Genomic DNA, 16023 nt, shown 5'->3' with positions numbered 1-16023 from the left:
GGTGACCCTTTTGTTATCCCTATTTCTACTTTACACTGTTATCACCAACTCAAGTCTTGTTCACTTTACTCAACCACTGCACATAGCAGTGTGAATGAAATATATTGAATACTGCTGTAGTGGTAACTGTAATGAGAAAGTGTGAGAAAATGACACAAGTCATCAAGTTTGACAAACTTTAAGCAAACTATCTTTATTTTTCTATATACTGGTGAAATAATTATTCACATAACCAACTATCAAGTCTGTAAACATGTCAGTATTGGAAGAAGAAGAAGAAAAAAAAAAAGACAATTCGATAAATAGTAAAACTGAACTCATATTTATGAAGCACTACTAAAACTTTCAATTCTGACTTTAACCTATTTTATCATACCATGGATTTGTGTACAAAATATGACACTTTCAGTTCACCTTGACCACAGCATACATTTCTGAGTAAATTGAAAACAAATATCTTCATATATTTTCATGATTGACCATTACCATTGATCGGAGATCTACAAAAGATGAAAAACACACAAAATATTTTTATTCCATCAACTGGGCAACTACATTTTAGAACTTAACACACTGGTTACACTTGCTCTACCAAGTCTCTGGGCTTCTTTCACTCATTATTCAAATAAAACATTTTTTTTAAACACAGTTGGGTTTTTTTTGAGTGAGTGAGTGACTGCAAACAGTTGCGTGAACACTAAACACTTCGGAAAAGAAAAAGTTGACCACATTTTCCTTCACAAATTTTGAAATGAATAACAAATTCAAAACATTTGAAGATTATGAGAGAACAAAAAATCTCCCAAGGGAGTGGTGCCAGTCAACACACTGCTGTAAGGATCCTGAATGTTGGAAACATGGCAAACATGAATGGTCAAAGAGTCTGCAGAGAAGGATGTGTAAACAAACATTTGTTTTAAACATTATTATTAAAATTAAGAGTTTCCTTGGAAAAAGCCTGCCAATCAGAATAAACTGATCTTGTATTCAATAAAAACAAAATGTAGAGGCAGAGTTCAAAGTTAAAAGAATTGCTATGCCTGATGTTACATATAGTCTACATTCATATGCATAGTTTTAATTTGAAAGAGAGTGTATCACTATATACCAGATCTAGAGGCAGTCAAACCGATTCAAAATTGATGAGCAGAAAGGCCTGCGTCATACTTGGATCAGTGTTAAACTACATGTCGTAGCATACTTATAAGAATGGAATTTGAACATTATCTTTAAGTTAAAGGTGCCTAAACTACATGTTGTAGCATACTTATAAGAATGGAATTTGAACATTACCTTAAAGTTAAAGGTGCCTAAACTATATATTCATAATACCCTTCTGGGAGTAATTTTGCTGCATATGAAAATATACTTGTAGTATTCTACTTAGGTGAAACTATTTTTTTAAATATTTCTCATTACTATTCGGTCGATCGGTCGGTAGGTCGATTTTAAAAAAGTTTAAAAAATCATATTCTTCAAATTTCTCTGCCTCTCCTTTTTCTCCTCTTTATCTTCTTTTTATTGGATTCCTGGTAACAACCCCTTTCCTAGCTTCTCTACACAATTGGCATGTTCTCAGCCCCCTACTCGAGTAACTTCCATCATGAAAGAAATGCTCTGTTCATGAACAAGTGTCATCTCTGCTGCCATGACTGTAGATGACATAGACAATCAACACTTTCTTATTCTTGCCAGAGGGGCACTGTTCAGCAAAATATTAAGGGCGGGTGAAAATAATACAGAAATTGTTCTGAAAATTTGGGTCAGTCGGGTAATGAGAAATTACAAAAATAGGGTCACCCTTATTGAAGCCTAGTTAACTTGCTATCAACAAAACTCAACAGGTATTCAGGAATAGTACATAAACAAAAATTATGTAAAATGCCAGGGAAACTTCTATCATGCCATCAACTGTATTAACAATGCCAGAAGACCAATCTTAATGCCAATGTGAAAACATGCATTGACATCAACATTTTACTTGTCCATGTGTTAACATCTGATGAACAAAAAGCTTAGAAACTCAGTTTACAGACTATTTCACAAATGAACAAAAGTTTAATTACAGTGAAGACACTTACCCTTCTTCATCTGACTTCATTTGTGGATAGAGTTCAGCAACACCACCAGTAGAAGCCATTCTGCCAGCAAACTCAGAATGTTTCTTGGAGTAGATACTATTCAGTTTGTTATTCCATAATGCTAAGAATGACTTGGGGCCACCATCTAAAAATTATCATCATGAAAATTGTATATGTTACTTTGTCACTTTTGTAAAACTTTGACAACAATAAACCATTTAAAGCATACTTTAGTAAGAGACTTTGATCTACAAGAAACAGTTTGATTTGACATTTTAGCTGTCTATTCAGAATATTCAAATTGACCTTGACATCTAAGGTCAATGTCAAAGGTCAAAGTTGATTTGAATATCCTGACCAGACATCTAAAATGTGACAATATGAGTGCAGACACTGTGACTTCTGTATTATTACTGAAGTTACTGATATCTTGCATTCGCCATAACGACAATAGGTTCAGCGACAAACAAGGCCATTATTCTGTCAATTATTATGTGTGTATGTCCACTTCTATAGATCCTATTTGTACAAGTAATCACCTACCTTTCTTTTTTTCACCTGTCATTGTTTTTTGTTTCTTAGGAGGTGCATCAGGAGACATTGGACTGTCATATTTCATGTGATCATTGTTTGAATCACCTAGATTGTAGTCTCTCTTCTCCCTCTCTGTCATACCTTTATACCTATGGCACAAAACAAAATATACATGAATGAGATCACTGTTTGAATCACCAGAGATTAAGTCTGGTCTCCCTCTCTGTCATGTGTTTATACCTGCGGCACAAAACATATCATAAAAATGCAGAATATTTTTACAGCTCAGTCCAAGTTTTCACAATAATGATCAGCTTCTGACATTCAAACTTGAGTACTACTCTAAAAGCTTGACATTTCATATTATGACATCATTTATAATACAGGGTATTTGTAAAATTGAACTTGGCTTTAAATATATATGAGTACAGGTTATACATTATGTAGAAAGTCATCTATTGTTGAAGTATAACATTATATATTAAACATACAATTATACAAAATAAATCGTGATTGGACTACACTTGCTTGGACTAAGGTGTTTTGTCTCTGTTATAATATTATTTTCAAATGGAATTATTATCACTTACTTATCTAAAGATTGCCATGCTTGTTCAGTCTCAGACTGGGATGTCTTTTCTGTGATATCTTCTTTGACTTCAACAACTTGTTTCCTCTTAGAAGTCTTGGGGTTATCTTCAGCAGGTTTCCTACAATCCAGCAAACAGTCTAAAACTTGTTCATGAGCTGATGATAAGTCACTGCACGCTCTCACCAAGGTTTCCAGCTCAGACCACATCTGCCGATACTGCTCTTCCCTGAAATCAAAAGAGTAAATGAATTTTGATCATTGTGAATGATATCACCTTGAACACACTAATAGGATGGATGCAATAGTGTTTTTTTTGTGTGGAATCATTCCTAGAGGTATCCACACTGGGATCTTTTCACCTTGTACTGCATTGCATTGACATACATGATGTATGCTGTAAAACTGGAAATTTTCACCAAAGACTTATTTCCATTTCTTTCATTAGAAACAAAATTGCAAAAATAAGTAGAGACTAAAATGCCTTCTTGTACATATATAATGTACCAGTCTGGTGCATGTAACTAGTAAAATTTAGACTTTAAGAATTAGCTGAAGACTGTAAAATCACAAGATTTTCTAGTAGTGAAAATATCACGGTTTACAGTAGTCTTTTTCTTCATTTGTGTGGCTCTTGTTAAATGCTCTCGTTTAAAATGACAGTATAAGTGGATAACAGAAACATGTATTGTCATACCAGTTGTTTATCAATTTCTAAAAAAATTTGTCAAGTGAGAAAATACTTGAGAGAGAGAGCAATATGTACTTGATTACACTGATTGAGAACAAGACAGTCTCTATAATAACTTGTTGGTAGAATATGAGATTATTTGTGAAAGACATTCACTCCCTACAATATACAGTAACACTTTGATTACCACTCAAACCAATCACACCAATACACAGAAAGGCAGATTATTCATTAATTTGGCCTGACACTCTCAAGGTCATTAAACATTGACATCACATGCAAGGTCATTCATAAATCTCCATTTAGAAATCAGTCTTCTCTAAATTGGAGCAGAGGCCAAGAGTAATGGCACACATTAATCAATTGAAGCAGTGGCCAAGTAGAACTTTACACACTTACACACATTCAATTGAGATTATTATTTCAGCATCAGTCAAACCACTACTGCATGTAACTGTAAACTGACAATCCAGGAAACCCTAAATTACAATGTTTGTTGAGAGTCAATTATCTTCCTTTATTCTATGTACATGTTAAGATATTACTGTAAAACCCACAGTTTTCATTGTGGCAGTTATTGAGAAAGGTAGGCTCTATCTTGAGTTAACATACAAATTTATGCAAATTGTAATCAATTTCCTCCATTTTGACAACTTTAGTCATACAAAAAATGTTGTGGTTACAACTAATTTGTACAATACCTTCCAAAAGTGTTACAATCTTTAATTTTTCTATACTTCATGACGTCTATTTCTTTGTGGGTAAATTTTATAAGTTATTGATTTTCATGATATTTTCACAGACTACATAAGTGTCAACTTAGCAGACAAACACTAGGTAAGGGTATTTTGGCCCAAGGTCTCTGTATAAAGCAAGTATATGTACAACACAATAAAGTAGTATACCATGCTGAGACTAAGTAATACAAACCTAAAATTCTAAGTAAAGTTACTGTACAACAGGAAGGCTATACAAATCGATGATCATATTAGAATGACTAAACAAAACTTGAAAAAACACGACCCGTTCATTTGTCTAATTTAGAAGTTATAAGAATAGACAGCCATGATATACTATTGAATTCATGTTCTAATTCATATACCATCCACACTACTATTCAGCTGCATATAGATATACAGGGCAGAAAGAATTGTGGAAATCGTGTTCATGTGTATATTAAACACTTACATATGGATCACTACAAAACAAAGCTACAAATATAAAGCTTCTGTTTGTAAATATAACCTTGGACAAATTGCCTGTTCTAATTATTAAAACACACTTTGGGCCATTCATTATTCTAACTTCTGCAATTAACAATTACTTGTGGTAAACTAATATGAATGACATTTCAATCCTACATCACATCAGGACTGATTCAGGCCATAAAGCTTTCAATGTAAACTTGTCACAAACATTCTCATTGAAAATCAATCTTACTTATGTCACATTCTGGTGAACAGGTCATTAAAACCATATTACCATGTTAACTTCATTCTACGTCAGTCCTATAACTCTACTTCTGCCCTACAACTCTTACAGAGCTCAGATACACCATGTCAAATTCATTCTACTTCAGCCCTACAACTCTTACAGAGCTCAGATACACCATGTCAAATTCATTCTACTTCAGCCCTACAACTCTTACAGAGCTCAGATACACCACGTCAAATTCATTCTACTTCAGCCCTACAACTCTTACAGAGCTCAGATACACCATGTCAAATTCATTCTACTTCAGCCCTACAACTCTTACAGAGCTCAAATACACCATGTCAAATTCATTCTACTTCAGCCCTACAACTCTTACAGAGCTCAAATACACAATGTCAAATTCATTCTACTTCAGCCCTACAACTCTTACAGAGCTCAGATACACCATGTCAAATTCATTCTACTTCAGCCCTACAACTCTTACAGAGCTCAGACACACCATGTCAAATTCATTCTACTTCAGCCCTACAACTCTTACAGAGCTCAGATGCACCATGTCTTAATACAGAGCTCAGATACACCATGTCAAATTCATTCTACTTCATCTCTTACAGAGCTCAGATACACCATGTCAAATTCATTCTTCTTCAGCCCTACAACTCTTACAGAGCTCAGATACACCATGTCAAATTCATTCTACTTCTGCCCTACAACTCTTACAGAGCTCAGATACACCATGTCAAATTCATTCTACTTCTGCCCTACAACTCTTACAGAGCTCAGATACACCATGTCAAATTCATTCTACTTCAGCCCTACAACTCTTACAGAGCTCAGATGCACCCTGTCAAATTCATTCTACTTCACAGAGCTCAGATACACCATGTCAAATTCATTCTACTTCATCTCTTACAGAGCTCAGATACACCATGTCAAATTCATTCTACTTCACAGAGCTCAAATACACCATGTCAAATTCATTCTACTTCTGCCCTACAACTCTTACAGAGCTCAGATACACCATGTCAAATTCATTCTACTTCATCTCTTACAGGGCTCAGATATACCATGTCAAATTCATTCTAATTCAGCCCTACAACTCTTACAGAACTAAGACACAACTTAACCAAATGCTTCACCAGTGATGTTGTACTTGCAATATAGAACTCAACTAAAATTATGTTATCACAATATTATCCAACTCTAACCATAAATCTAGTAAACCAATTGTTACCTTTTAGGTCCTTTTCCTCTTGACCCCATTACAGGAACTGGTAAGGCCTCTCCTCTACTTTCCATACCAACCAAATGATAGATAGATTTCTTACATTCTAAAACATCATCCTCATCTAAGTGTTCTTTAGTAATTAATGATGGCAGTGGATCTACATGCTACAAGAAAAGTTATAACATCAAGCAATAATGTAGAACATTTGCATGACAACAGATACTGGTGTGATAAATTTATTTGTTTTGCTGTGTTTAGTGTTATACTAAAAATTCCCACAGAACTAAGAGTTAGGTGTTCAAAATAAGCCCCCCCCCCCCCCCAAAAAAACAAAAAAACAAAAAACAAACTGGGGGTGAGACATTAAATATTATCAGCAGCACAGCTCATTCATTTTCAAAATTGTAGGTCTTATAAATGTCTATTTAATAAGTGAAAAGTTTGAATCAAAATTATAACATATCTAACGAGTCCAATGATTTATACAGATTGATAATATATACTTATACCATGCACATGCCAAGTTTAACAAAAAATATGGAATATATACTCTGATCATTCTACGTCACGACAACACTTGTCTACATCACTGGTTCTGCTTTGTTCGATATATGAATCATATATGCCATTACCTTCCCCAATTTTTCTTTGATATTACTGGCGCTGGTATAATTATGTTATTCTCCAATATTTTTCTTCATTCAGCCAAAAAATACTTGTGACCTAAGGATTGTCAATACTCATCTAGCAACTCATAGTGACAAAGGCCCCTTAGTTCACTCATATTTTCCTTGGCTGAACGAAGAAAAATATTGAGGAATAACATCTAAGTATTTTACTTACAGATAACATGTTGAATACAATAGTGTTACTGATCACCATTGGCCAATGTCTTGTCTGCCGTTCTAACTGAGCTTTAGCTGTATCAAAACAAAGAAATAACAATACATGTAATTAATGATACAGCAACGTCAAACACAAAACACATTTACTTGAAAAGACTGTGACAATTGAGTGAGATACCAGCGAATATAGTTGAACAAGATTTGGTACAAAGACAGGTTCCTACCTAGTAGTAGTAGTAGTAGTAATAGTAGAACTAATGTGAAATCTTTGCAGAGTTACTGGTAACATGAGTTTGTGTGTTGGTAAATAAATATTTGAAATAATAATGTATGCTAGAGTTGACAAAAAACACAGAATATACAGATTAACATGGTGTCCTAATCTATTGGGGGGGGGGGGGAGAATGTTTACTAACCATTATTAGCAGGACCATCATCACTTTCACCTTCAACTATAGTTGATTCTTTTGGCGCAATTCTGTTCTCTTTCATGAATTCACCAAAATCCTAAAATGGAAATTCAAAATAACAATGCTGGAAATCATTGATAGAAAGTATAAAATGATGTACATTTTTACACATTCTGTACAAAGAATGTTTTTACTCAAGAAAGGCATTGCTTACTTGAATGACATGGCATACGGTGACAAACCACACAATGTATGATGACATACTACACAATGTATGATGACATACTACACAGGCAATGGTGATATAGCACACAGAGAAAGTTGACATCCTACACACATAATGGAAACATAGTGCACAAAGAATGGTATATAGCAATTAATGGTGACATAGTACACAAAAGTTAAGAGAAATAGCATCCTAATTGTGTAACTCACAGTAATTCTATAGTCAGTCACTCTACCACCACATCCTTCACTGATTGATGGTGGATCTTCAAGCGTAGATCGTGTTATCATAAGGCAATGAATGGAAATTTCCCCTCCATGACTTGTCAACATGTGGGATATAATTTTGGAGCCCGTCTTCCGAGGCTGTTCCAGCATTACTTGTCGTCCATTTAGTAGAAAATTGGTCAGGCAAGACGATGGTCTGCTAATAACCTTGAAATGAATATCAAAATAAAACTATAAAACCAAGTTTTCACTTTTCTGGAATACTTCTAATATCGACATTTATGTAGGAGTAAAAACAAAACAATAATAACACCTTGCCACTGGGGGCAGCATAACTTGAATTTGGCAAAATTACTACACATTACATGTAACCATTGAAAGTCATACTGATGTGTTGTCATTCAATAAAATATATGTACTGCACAGTGTCAAGTATGATAATTTCAGTGAAAGCGTTGTGAGTCAAATGTTATAATAGGAAATACTTACATCAACTGGTGTCACTCTGTATGCGCCCGTACAATGCTGCATTTCTGTGAACGAAACAAACAGACATAACAAAACAACTCAAATATGAATTCTATGGAGGACCATTATGGTCCATTTTCCTCATTCATATTTTCAATCTTCATTATACTAAATAGTGTACTGATATATTTGTAGCTAAAAGTTTAAATTGCTAGCTCCCTCCAACAACATTGCTTGTACTTTTCTTCTAATATGAACCATGAAAAAATATTTTAGTTTCTGTAAGGATGGATGACAATTACATCAATGCTGAAGATGCCAACCAACAATAATGGCAACAAGAGTGATGCCAACTTACCTATTGTATTGGATCTTGGGGTACACCATTTCAGTGTAAGGCCCATTGTAGTGTTAATTTCACCAGTAATGTTGTGATGTGTTGCCAAATCCGAGTGTGCTAGTTTATGATGAAGCAACTCAACATCATAGTTGGCTGAACTGCTGGCATTTTGCTCCTCCTGCATGTCAACACATAAACAGAAAAGATAACCATATCAAAATATTTGTCGCTACTTTTACTTCAACTATTCACAATTATATTTTTTAAAGTATGTTTTTTTCAGGATAAGGTTGCCCCTTGAATACTATGTCAGAGTGTAAGCTAATTAGCATGACAAAAGAAGACATTGATGTCAAGGTTGGGTTGTCGGTGGCCAAGTGGTTAAACCAATTGCCTCTTACCATTGCAGTCAGGGTTCGAACTCATTCAGGGTTTGATTAAATTTACCACACTGTAAGTGAGAAGAGATTCGTTCAGTTTGACTCTACTGACTAATGCAGGTTTTCTCCAGGTACTCCGTTTTCCTCCTCCATTAACACTGAACCCATGAGGGATGGCCCTCACTGGACTTCTTACGAGATAAGTGTGTATATACTTAAAGGACTATCCAGTATAAAGAAAAATTATTTATTTTATTTAATTTAAGGTTCAATTTAATGAGCATCACAAAAGAACAGAATCTGACTTATAAATTACTTTCTATATTCATAAATTTTAGTAATATTACAGGCCATTTTGATTATTTGTCAACAAATTCTAAGTTTGTGAGATGATCAAAAGTTTGATCTCTGGGCAATCATACACATTTCAGTAAGTGCGGCAAATAATTTAAAATTGGCCTCCAAGTTCGTATGTATAAATCATGACAAGTTATAGGATGATCATGCTGTTGTACTAGATATAATTATTAACAATACCTTCATTGGTATACCAGTTATTGTGGTGATTGCAAGGTCAAAATGAACCTGTACAACCTGGGCCAGCTTATGAGCTAGATATCGACCAGATCTGCTGGCACTAATGAAACTGGTTAGCACACTGGATACAATGTGTTTATCCTCTGTGATGGGTGAGTCTACCCCTAATGGCATGGTATGTATCAAGTAGAACTCGCACAGGTTGATAGGCATCAGGCTACAGAGATGAAAGAAAGGAAACCGTAAATATATAAGATTGGCTAGATTTTGATTTTACTGAATATAATAATGTACATAGTCAATGTAATTTCAACTGTGTTGAAGGATAGTTCTATTGTTTTTAAGGCATGTTTATTTTTTAATGGTTCTCAGCCAGTAAAGTGTTTATCATACATGTGCCTCTAAATGTGGACTGTTCTACTGCCCTGTCTGACCCTGCGGCCAGTTTATTGTGTTGCATTTTACACCACAGTAACATGTGGACTGTTCTACTGACCTGTGGCCAGTTTAGTGTGTTGTATTTTACACCACAGTAACATGTGGACTGTTCTACTGACCTGTCTGACCCTGCAGCCAGTTTATTGTGTTGTGTTATTGCATCTTGAACCCATTCTTCTAACATCTTAACATGGCTGTCACTGAAATCAACAAAATAGAAAGTGGCCAGACCAATAATGAAAAAGAAAATCACTCAATCACTGAAAACAAATCAAAATTGTTGAATACATGTATAACTACATATATTGCTTCACTGAAATCTACAAAATCAACATTACACTGTATAGTATTTATTTTATTATGCAACTCAAGTTTATGTCATTAAAATGTGACTGAAATTGAATAGTTTACTACATTCCATTATTACGACATATACAAGCCTACAAAATGCTGATATTTTGCCATTAAAAGTTGTCAAGTATATCATATGGTGTTATGTAATACTGGTAGGACTTTTTAACTTACCTTTTAACAGATGTAATACACACAATTCTACCTCTATTCTTTATAAGACTTGATTCCTCTGTAAGTGATGTTCTCACTTCATGTTGTTTCTCACTGCATTCACACAGTATTTCAACAGCTGATGCCAAACCATGCATAATACTGCATTCACTACTGTCTTCATTTTCATTGGGTGGACCTAGCCTTGCAAGTGACTGTGTGATCTGTAAATTTACATGTACATGTCATAGACATCACTACAATGTTAGATATGTTACTGGGGTGCTTGCCATTGTATTGCTGAGAAAAGGAAGGCAATGAATCCCTACTTATATTAGAGGCACACACACACACACACACACACACACACACACACACACACACACACACACACACACACACACATACACACACACACACACACACACACACACACACACACATATACGCACACACACATGCATGCACGCACACGCATTAGTTACATAAAAGAGGAAGTGTGTTTTAATACATATCTTTCAAAAATATCTCCTCACCATCCATGAACATTTGCACTATTATTATAGTAATAGACTTTGATAGGAATTATGATTTTCCAGATGGCAAAGTGAAGTGTAAATTTCACTATATACATGTACTTACATGTGGAAGATTTTGTTCATCAGCATGCCATGAATTCAGGATGTGAGACTCTGTGTCACTTGCTATGAATCGTATCTGAAAGAAAAGAATCAAAACAGTAAATATGCCATGTTAATTGAATACTTCTGAATGAGTGGTCACCTTCTAAACACATATGCCACATTTTACATGTACGTAATTGTTAGAGTCCCAGAATTGCATGTATGTTCTTTGGAGACAGTGGAATGTGCTTGATATAAAGTACATGTACATGTATTTTTTGAGTGAAATAAGTGAATTGAGAAGTATGTGTTAATATGGAATGAGTTGATGTGAGATAAGTTGAATTAGGACAAAGTGATCAAACATAGGAGCTACCCCTATCCTAGCTGTAATAATTGGAGTTTTATTTTTTTACTTTGAGGTCATGCTTTTGCTTTTTCACTTTTTGTCATTCCAGTGTTTACACTCAAAGTTACTCCTGAGTTTGCTTTGAGTCCAAATCCGGAATGTTGCATTATCCCTGTCCCAACTCGAAATGACAAGAGTGTACAACATGTTGATGTCCCCTGGATCTAGTGTCCCATGGACCCTTTTCATAGTTCACAGTTTCCCCCCTCCCAGGGTTTAGTAACCATAACCTGTCACTGCGCTTTGCAGACTATTACACTTTCTTCTCTGGATATTTGTATATGAATGGTTTTCAACCTAATTACCGGTAGTAACTCCCAAGTTGTTTTTTATGAAATCTTGCTTGCATACTGTTACATGTACACTTATGCAGTATTGTGCAAAGACTGAGTAACTCAAGACACATACGAGTTCAACATTGTCCCTTTCGATGTCAGAATTGGGTCCCAACATCTACAGGCATAGCAGGACTAACAAATCTGTATTGTTTGTGCCATTAGCACTAATTACTGCCCAAGACAAAAAGCTAGACTGCCCAAGTATTAGGTCCACATTTTTGCAAACAACACTCCTGTGACTGCCCAAGGCAAAAAATAGACTGCCAAGGTAATACCAGGGGTTCAACTATTGTTATAAGTTGATATCTACATATGTCTAATTGTAACCAGTACATATTGACCTAAAACAGAATAAGTTGTGGCCACTGAGTTGTTGGGGGGGGGGGGGGGGGGGGGTCACAGTAACTCATCAATGTAACACTGTGTTTGATTACCCGGGAACTTTGATAATTAACTGTAGAGGCAAGGCTGACACTCATTTAGTGTTTTGAAATATATTAGATCTGCAAATGTTTCAGTTGCCCTATGTATTTCAATCAAATTGTAACAGTGAGTTTATACCTATTTTTTGACCCGACCAAGGTCGAGGTCTGTAGTAATGGTTCTGTAATAATATGTACTATGTATTGAGCCTGATACTGTGTGGACAAGTTTCGGTACAGAAAAAAAACAGTAATTGAGGGCTCAAATTATTATATTTAGGGTCAATATATACTAGTACTGTTTATGATTAGGAGTATTAGATATCAACTACACTTTTTGTCAGAAAACCTTAGCATTTGGGTGTTTGAGACGCACACAATTCTTGTTTGAAACACACACAATCCTTGTTCGAAACACACACAATTCTGGTCATAAGACCTTAGCATTTGCCGTTTTGTGCAACAATTTACTCTAAAACTGGACACATCAAAAGATGCGTCAGTTCCAGGCGACAAAACAAACACTCCAGTCGAAACCACACCAACTTGTGTCTGCATCAACTCTCATTGACGGAACCCTTGATGTCTTCTGTTTTAGAGTAAATTGTTGCAGAAAACAACCAAATGCTAAGGTCTTATGACCAGAATTGAGGTGTTCGAAACACACTGAATCCTGGTCAAAAGAGCTTAGCATTTGGGGATTTTCTGCAACAATTTACTCTAAAACAGCACACACCAAAGGGCCGTCAACACGGATTGAGAGTTCGGGTAGTCTACACGACGGGTGTTTCGGTGACCAACAATTCTGACTCTCCGACGCCCCAGCGGTGGCAATCGCTCGATCATTGATGGGTGGGTACCCCGGCTTGTTAGCGAAATTTCATATGTACCCCTTTTCCACTGAAAAGACCCCCCCCTTTTTTTTTTGTATACTGAATCTGGGAGAAAATCACTTCAAAAACCCCCTTTTTTCCGAAATCCGGGAGGTTTTACCTTCAACTAGCTCTGGATTTCTACACTACGGGGTTCGGTTTCGACACGTCGTGTCGAAACCCCGTAGCGTATAAATCCAGAGCTATACCTTCAACGCACAGTCGCTTGTGAACTGTTATTCCTTTCCTAAATGGTTTTATTCTTGTCTATGACGGTCCTAATACGGAACAATGACGTTATTATAGGGATTGGCGATATTCTTATAAAATCGGTAGCGATGTCATACCTCCCTACATACATACAACACATTGAGAGAGAGAGAGAGAGAGAGAGAGAGAGAGAGAGAGAGAGAGAGAGAGAGAGAGAGAGAGAGAGAGAGAAGAAATGGGGCATCGTACCCATATTCTCGGAGGGTGATCTGAACAAAGTACCCCCTTTTTATGATTCCACGGACCTAGATGGCCGACGAGATGCGAAACATCCATTGGACCGCGACTAAGAAAACAGGTCGTAAATTGTGATATTGCGATTCTGAAGAGTCACTTTTACGGTAGGCATGCTCGCAGAAGGTGTACGCGTTTCGCTCAAGGGACGACTTACTCCGTAGCAGGACTACTATCACGGCAGAGTACCATCTTATTTGGATGAAGAATCATTGAAGTTTGAGCTTATCATACACCACTTTTTAAAAGTTGATGTAGACACTGGACGTACGTACTCTACGAAAAGACACAGCGAGAGAGGGGTTAAAAAGGAGACACGAGAAACATCATCAGTGGAAAGCTGGATGGTCACCGAAAACACTGGACATCGCGTAGTAGACGTCTACTGACTGCTCGAGCGCTCTCTTCAACGTTGAAAGCGGCATCTTTTGATGGTCATAAATGCTTAGCATTTGGGACTTAATTTCAACAATTTACTCTGTTCGACAGACCAGAAGTTAGTGTGTCTTAGACACCACACGAAATTGTAACAATGTGTAAAGCAGGATGCTTTGAAGAAGTCACCTCCGACTAACCCATCTTTTGATGTGTTCTGTTTTAGAGTAAATTGTAGCATAAAACGTCAAATGCTAAGGTCTTATGACCAGGATTCAGTGTGTCTCAAACAAGGATTGTGTGTGTCTCAAACAAGAATTGCGTGTGTCTCACACACCCAAATGCTAAGGTTTTATGACAAAAAGTGTAATAAGTAGTTAGACTCCTGGTTTTACTTCGGACAGTATTCAGTATGACCCACAACACTTACCAATTTTCCCGATGGAAATATGTCAAACACAATTCGGCAATATTCAAGGATTGCCTCGATTGCACAAGTCCATAACGACTTCGCAATAGGTGCTAAAGGAATAACTCCTGTGCCACGCGACTTGGTAAAGATGTCAAAGTCCACATTTTGTCTACAGGACTCAGCAAACTCCGGACTATGGTCCAATACAAACACAGTCTTATGAGAAGCTGGGAAGGTCATACTTCCGGGTTTGCAAACAGCACAGTTCCAGACACAGTACAAATCGGATTTTGTAAATTGTAAAGTTTTTTTTCACAGATTAAGTCATTTACATTTAACAAGTTGCTACTATCTGAGAGAATTAATACTGAGGATCAAAATCAATAAACTCCCTTTACGCGAATTGCGATTGCTCGACAGTTGTGTTTACATTACAGTTCAGCTATTCTCCGACTTTCTCGTCAGTACATTACACGCACGCTTTGTCTTGATTTGAGGAGAGTGTTTATGCAAGTCACTGTACTGAACTCTACTTTATGGCATCGCCCGTTGAGTAATCTCACTATATGACTGAATACAAGTAATATACAGACGCCTGGTATATAATAATTACAGCAGACACCTCATACGTTTCCCTTCGTGGACAGCGCCATGTTGTTTCTTCATCGCACAAACACAGCATCTGAATCACATTATTTTTGAATTCGAAAGAATGAGTATCGCCAACTCTGTCTCCAACCTTCCGAGGAGAGATCAGAGTTCAATGTACTAAATTCTTCTACGGAGGGGGGGGGGGGGGGGGTAAGACATTTTAGTTCTCATCCTACAAAATCTATTTTACTTTTAATGGACATGTTTGTTCCCCCTAAATACAAACATTTCTTTTAAAATGTCATCAAATTGAGAACTAGAAGAATTTAATATTGTAAATGAATGGAACTAAAATAAAGTAAAGTGTCAACACAAGAACTATTGATTTTAAATCGATTGTGCTGTCTGAAACATTTTCAATTTTGGCAAATTTAGTTGGAGGGTGGGGGGGGGTCTGAGGCCTAACTACATTTTTGTAAAAGAATTTAGTTTTTTATCCTACATTGAACTATTGTAAAAGATGTCATTTAAATTTAGTAGATGAT

At 36.1% G+C, this 16023-nt stretch overlaps 1 protein-coding gene across 1 annotated transcript; it reads right to left on the bottom strand.

The window, feature by feature from the left end:
- Positions 1-279: 279 nt before the first annotated feature.
- On the bottom strand, positions 280-15537 carry LOC144437529 (integrator complex subunit 13-like). The gene is made up of 15 exons (XM_078126476.1): positions 14906-15537; positions 11575-11649; positions 10954-11156; positions 10548-10628; positions 9991-10207; positions 9092-9251; positions 8755-8798; positions 8248-8472; positions 7819-7909; positions 7401-7477; positions 6564-6721; positions 3206-3433; positions 2625-2764; positions 2082-2226; positions 280-500 (listed from the first exon to the last, which is right to left on the bottom strand). Exons 1-15 carry the CDS (start codon positions 15125-15127, stop codon positions 470-472), a joined length of 2097 nt encoding a protein of 698 aa, XP_077982602.1. The 5' UTR covers positions 15128-15537; the 3' UTR covers positions 280-469.
- Positions 15538-16023: the final 486 nt, after the last annotated feature.

The sequence above is a fragment of the Glandiceps talaboti genome, chromosome 1 (genome assembly GCF_964340395.1).
Source record: "Glandiceps talaboti chromosome 1, keGlaTala1.1, whole genome shotgun sequence".
Classification (NCBI taxonomy): domain Eukaryota; kingdom Metazoa; phylum Hemichordata; class Enteropneusta; family Spengelidae; genus Glandiceps; species Glandiceps talaboti.
Note: the sequence above shows the minus strand (reverse complement) of the source record. Positions and strands in the feature narration are given on the sequence as shown.